Below are 6,000 nucleotides of genomic sequence, written 5' to 3'. Positions count from 1 at the left end.
GCAGAGCTGGCTGTGTCCCTGCCTGGTGGATCTGCTTGCAGGGCAGGAGGAGGATCTGAAGCCTCAGCTGACAAACTGCCAACAGGGAGCAGCTGTGGGGCTGCCCTCACCCCCAGCCCAGCACTGGCCATGCCACACTGCAGGACCCCAGTCCTCCTCCCCACCCAGAGGACTCTGCATCCTGTCTTTAAATAAGAAAAAAGGCAAAGTTTGTGCAAAACATTTAGATTTGATGTGAAAATGAGAGGCAAACGTGTCATGCTTTTATGGAAGAAAAGCATTCAGCATAAAGGAGAAAGGCAGCACTGTCTTGTACTGAAGTACACCTGGGGTAACACTGTCACTGCCCAGACTTCTCTGCTGGGCAACTTCTTAAACACAAATCACAGACAGGGAAGGGAAGGGAAGGGAAGGGAAGGGAAGGGAAGGGAAGGGAAGGGAAGGGAAGGGAAGGGAAGGGAAGGGAAGGGAAGGGAAGGGAAGGGAAGGGAAGGGAAGGGAAGGGAAGGGAAGGGAAGGGAAGGGAAGGGAAGGGAAGGGAAGGGAAGGGAAGGGAAGGGAAGGGAAGGGAAGGGAAGGGCACTTCAAAGCATGGCATATCCATGAAGATGTCCCATTTTCACCATTACTATTATCATATGGAAATGCCTTGAATACAAGGAATAACTGAGCAGCTGAACTGACACGGCCTGGATTTAGGGCTGAACGTGAGCCTCTGACACGGTCTTAAATCTCCACCTACATCAGGAGTTTTCAGAACAGCACCCAACACAAAGGAAATCATCTACATCTGCTGAACCCATTGGAAAACATTTCTGTACTGGCTCAGAAGGAAAAAGCATTGGAGTACATCCATGGCAAGCAGCAGCATGATGTTTTCTGCAATCAGTGGTGGGTACACATTCTGCTACTGGCATTTGGTCTCTTCCAATAGAAGAACCCAACTGGGAACAAAGTGCTGCAGGACACGAAGTGGTTCTGACATGGCAGCAATGGAGAGGGCTTCCAAAACCACCACCAGCACAAAGGGCACCGCAGCTCAGTAAGTTTTCCAAATCAAGTGTTCATTTTCACTTCAGCAGCACAGGGACATTTGGGCTACGTTGAGAAGCTGCTGTCAGTCGTGCTGTGTCTCGGTGTGAACAAGAAATGTGACCAAAGCAGGGATGTACACAGCCTGAGAGGTGCAGGTTGTCACCTCCAGACTTGGGCTGAATTATCTGAGGGCCTTCACTGCTTCTTGATCCTCACGCTTTGCTTCAAACACCTTCTGCCTGCTGCAAAGAACAGAGATCAGTGAAGCTGTGCGTTGCCTTCAATGGTCCCTTGCAACTCAAACGATTCTACGACCTACTGATAAACAGATGGAGCACACATGGAGTAAAGAACAGAGCAGCAGCAGCACCCCCCTCCTTTCTGCTTCTAAGTTTTGTCATGGCAAGTGTTCATACAGGATAAAACCGACTTCTTAACATTGTAAAAATAACAACTAGAACATCTCCCAGCACAGATCCTGGCTATTCAGACAGGAAAGCTTTGGTTTTCATTACCTTACTTGATCACTTTTCATCTTTGGTTTATGTGGACGAGAAATCAGCTCTTTCTGAAAAGACAAAGACCCTCTGATCATCATTAGTTCCTTCCACTTCTACCTGCTTCTATCAAACGTAATTCAGTTGTATTAGGTGGGATACATGGCCCTGCAGAGGGACAGAAGTTTAACCTTGAATGGGGTAAAACCTCACCCATCTCTGCTCTATGCTGTGTGAATCAGAGCTGAAGGAAACAATGGTGGGACAAACGTCAGCCCTCAGAGTGCAGCAAAGGGGCTGTGAGGATTCTTTCAGCAGATCCAAGCAAACCTGGGAGCTGCGCCATAAGGATGCACACACCTCAAGGCACAGCTGGAGCACGGCCCGAAGGAACCAGAGCAGGACCAAAGGAACTGGACCAGGACCAAAGGAACCAGAGCAGGACCAAAGGAACCGGACCAGGACCAAAGGAACCGGACCAGGACCAAAGGAACCGGACGTACCGCAATTCTTTCTTCTCTCTGTTTCCTCAGCAAAGCCAGTATTTCTTCTTTCTTCTTGGCCTGAGAAGAAACGTTTAGCAAAATGAGCTCAGAAAAAAAGGTGCTAAAAGCACACGATGCTCCTGGTGTAAACCTGAAATTCTTCATTGAAGCTGAGAGTCAGCCTGAGTGTCTGGAGTTTTCAAGAGTAAGGCAATGCCAGGGCTTCCTATTTTAAATGGGTTACATGGATTTCTCAGATTTGCAGTGTTAAGAACTTTGAAATTTCATTGCTGACCACAAAATGCTCTACGAAGCCCATGAGAATGACTGACGTGCAGCTCAGCCCGGCGAAAGGAATGCTCTAAATACAACGGCTATCATTCAGCTTGGATTTTCATCTTCTCATTGGATACCTGAAGCTCATAGCATGTCCCATACCAAAAAATAACATGGTATCATTGCAGAGTCAGGCCACGTTATTACGTATTCAATGCTAGTTGTCTTCGTTTCCACTAGTGTGCATTTGTGATACATACGTGGGGCATTAATACATGGGTTAGAGTGATAGGGCTTCAGTAAAAGGCTCCACCTACAGATCACATCAGTGACTGGGAAGCACACCCAGCTGTTGTCTGCACAGCTGTTAGCCAGGACCAGGCTGCTTTTGGATCTGCCCTTCACGTCATTTCCAAAGTTCCAAAGCTCCACCAAGGGAGGCACAAAGATCAGGAATGGCGATGACAAAAGGGTCGGGCGAGCAGCTCTTACCTGCTGACGGTGTTTGTCTTTTATTTCAGCTTCCTGCACGCCATGAGCTGCTGATGGGGTCCATCTGTGGGCTGGGATCTGCCCAGGGGACGGAGGTCCCTCACGGCTCACGTTGGTGGGACACAGGCAGGGCTCAAAGAGCGGCGGCAGCACGGCTGTGCTCCAGAAGATGCGGGCAAACTCCACATCAGCTGGGCTCGATCCAGCAAAGACGAGGGGCTCGTCAGGCTCTGTGGGCCAGTGTGGGGCTGTGCTCTGATGGCCCCTCTCCATCTGGTGCCTCCAATCCCGCCCCACAGCCTGAGTGCCAGGCCCTGCTGTTCGGACTGATGATAAAAACATTTGTTTTGATTAAATTTGGCGCTGAATGACATTTCTTCAACACGCGAAGGCAGACGCAAAGTCTGGCCAGCCCAAGGCTGAGATGAGCACAGCCCACATCTACGAATTTTGGGAAGAAGAAAAGACTTGCTTTGCTCAGAAGTGCTGGGGATGTCCTTGGGCACGATGAATTCCTGTGTGCCTCCCTGGGTTCCTCCCCAGCCTTTTCACCTGGCTGTGTGGTTAGTGATTGGTACTGGTGGCAATCAGCTAACTACACTGCCTAGTAACCAGGCTGATGGATGAGCTCCTCCCTTCCTCTTCCTACCTGTATGAAATTTGGGTTTTTCTAAAAAAGGAAACAAACAACATCCTCCCCCTAGTATTGCAGTAGTATTAAGTTTGTTTTGTCCCCCTTATTATCATTACTGAACGTTAAGCAAAGTGGTAAAACCACAGGTAGCGTTCACTTAGCTTTATATTTAATCAGCGCTTAAAACCCTCTTGGCTTACTGGCTTGTTAAGTCAGACATGAAAGCTGAATTCAAATGGCTTTCTTTGATCAGATCAGCTGAAGGCAGAACAGAACACATCCTCAGCCCATTCTGGGGCACCAACAATCGAGTTACAAAAAGTCTTCATGCGACTCGATGAGTTCAGCACAGCAGACAGCATTCTTGTCCCAGGAATGTCCCAAAGGATTTTAGCACCAATTTAGCACAGAATCATAAAACATTCCAAGTTGGAAAGGACCCATAAGGTTCACCCAGCCCAGCTCCCAGCTCCACACAGGACCACCCAAAAATCAGACCATACATCTAAGCAAATCTAATATTTCACTTGATATTGGCAACATATACCAATGTCTGTTGGGCAGCTAACATTACTGGCAGTAAGGGTGTAAAGAAGGAAACACTGACCCTTTCTGCACTAGGAATAAGGATGCAGTGAGGCTGCAATGCGGGGTCCTGTGCCTTGTTTTGATGGCAGTGAATGTAGTGATTGTGGGGCACTGGGTACAATCAGCTAACTACACTGCCTGCAAACCAAGCACTGCTCTCGTGATGGTGCTGTGGAATTCACACCTGGAAAAAGAAGAAAGCACTCCCAATAATATTAAAGTACTCCATGTGTCATTATAGCAACAGTCAGAAAACATTGGTCGTACCACCCTTAGTGCTATTCCACTAAATCCAGAGCTCTCTCTTTTCCCCAGAGATACAGGAACAGAGGCAGAGGTGGTTGTCAGCCCCCACGCTGCTCAAACATTGCAGTGCTACCAAAGAAACAGGAAAACCTGGTCAGCAGAACAAGGTGGAATGTGCAGAAAGTAGTTACAATTAATTGTGCCTCGTGTCTAATGTATGTGTATGCAACCAGTAATACCATAACATTATTTTATATAGATTTATCAGGCTGCTGCTAACTCAGCAATGCAACAGAGCCTGTAAGGTTACAGGGAGAACTTTGCCTGCAAATTAAACTTTTTTTTTTTGCTAGCTTTCAACCATAACTGCCATACTGTTAAAATGCAGAAAAAAAGCATTCAGGACTTACCCTTAAGAAGCTTACCTTGTGGAAATCCTGCTAGGGGCTGAATTTGCAATAAAATGCTCAAAAAGAATTATCAGGAAGAGAAGAACAGCGAACTTCTTCTTTCCTTTCTTTCCATCCACCGGGCACCACTTTCCCAGGCAGCCATGAGATGGGATGGACCCTACAGGGGCACCTGGGTCCCCATCTCTCCCCACAGATGGCTGTGCTGGAGTGGCCCCAGCCAGGTGTGGGTCAGCCCTTTGTGTACATTCTGTCACCATGGGCACTCAGGGCTGGCGCCTGGAGGATGGACCCAGCCCTGAACCGACCGCACGGCTCTTGGGATGGGCAGCTTTGTTGCAGAAGAGGTTTCTATGGGCAAAGTCAATACGGAGCACAAGTTTCTGCCTTCTCTTGTGGACAAATGGCTGCGGGTTGGGCCGGAGCTGCAGGGGCTGTGATGCAGGTTTGATGCTCCATCACATCTCTCCGGTGATACCTGCAGCCTCAGGCTGCTTTTAAGTCAAAGAGGAGCTGAGGAGCCATAGGAGGAGGACAGAGCAGACAGACCCACAGCCCTGACAAAGCAGATGGAGAGGCCTTTTCTCTCAGATGTTTTCCCATCATGAAACAACTCACGCTCCTTGAACTTACATCAGTAGTTGTGACTTCAGCTGCTCACCTGAAGGTGTCTGTAGTTGATCATCTACAGAAAGGAGGCGGCGTGGAGAAGGAAGGCTGCCAGCAGCAAGCTGCCCTCAGCTCTGCTGGTATCGATACGGAAAATGCAAAAGCTTCTGCAGAGCTGGTCTGGTGCTCAGGGAAATGTTTGCTCTAGGTTTGGCCTGCAGTTACTAGAGAAACTGCATCTGACTCTTCCCTTTGCACCTCATGCCTAGGCTTGCCTGGTGACCAGGAGACCCGCAATGTAATCCAGCTAAGAATGCTCTGCTGAGTTCAGGCCTGACCTGAATTCCACTTCAAGCCTTTGGACGGATTTCCATTGATTTCAGTGAGCTCTGAATGCAACCAGAGTTGGAGGCTGTGGATGCCCCATCCCTGCAGGCATTCGAGGCCAGGCTGGATGTGGCTCTGGGCAGCCTGGGCTGCTGGTTGGTAACTGCACACAGCAGGGCGTTGGAACTGGATGAGCACTGTGGGCCTTTGCAACCCAGGCCATTCTGTGCTCCGATTCCATGATCCCATGAATATCCAGGGATAATAAAGCAGTGTTTTCTAGTATTGTACTATTATAATTATTTTCTTCTTCTCAGTAACAATTAATGAACCCAGCAGCCCCCCTTAGCCAAAGGCACCCATGTGTGCTCATTAATTTAACTCATCAATCAGAACTCCTG

The 6,000-nt window shown here is 48.6% G+C and overlaps 1 protein-coding gene across 3 annotated transcripts; it reads right to left on the bottom strand.

Annotated features, from left to right (window-relative positions):
- Positions 1-542: 542 nt before the first annotated feature.
- On the bottom strand, positions 543-3,375 carry HOATZ (HOATZ cilia and flagella associated protein). 3 transcript variants are annotated; one of them, XM_048968406.1, is made up of 4 exons: positions 2,786-3,375; positions 2,036-2,095; positions 1,551-1,603; positions 543-1,277 (listed from the first exon to the last, which is right to left on the bottom strand). In XM_048968406.1, exons 1-4 carry the CDS (start codon positions 3,125-3,127, stop codon positions 1,217-1,219), a joined length of 516 nt encoding a protein of 171 aa, XP_048824363.1. In that variant the 5' UTR covers positions 3,128-3,375; the 3' UTR covers positions 543-1,216. The 3 variants fall into 3 exon arrangements, with proteins under 3 accessions (XP_048824363.1, XP_048824362.1, XP_048824361.1); XM_048968405.1 differs by lacking the exon at positions 543-1,277 and having other exon boundaries at positions 1,893-2,095; XM_048968404.1 differs by lacking the exon at positions 543-1,277 and having other exon boundaries at positions 1,557-2,095.
- Between the last annotated feature and the right edge of the window lie 2,625 nt (positions 3,376-6,000).

This window comes from Lagopus muta, chromosome 22 (genome assembly GCF_023343835.1).
Source record: "Lagopus muta isolate bLagMut1 chromosome 22, bLagMut1 primary, whole genome shotgun sequence".
NCBI classification, from domain to species: Eukaryota; Metazoa; Chordata; class Aves; order Galliformes; family Phasianidae; genus Lagopus; species Lagopus muta.
Note: the sequence above shows the minus strand (reverse complement) of the source record. Positions and strands in the feature narration are given on the sequence as shown.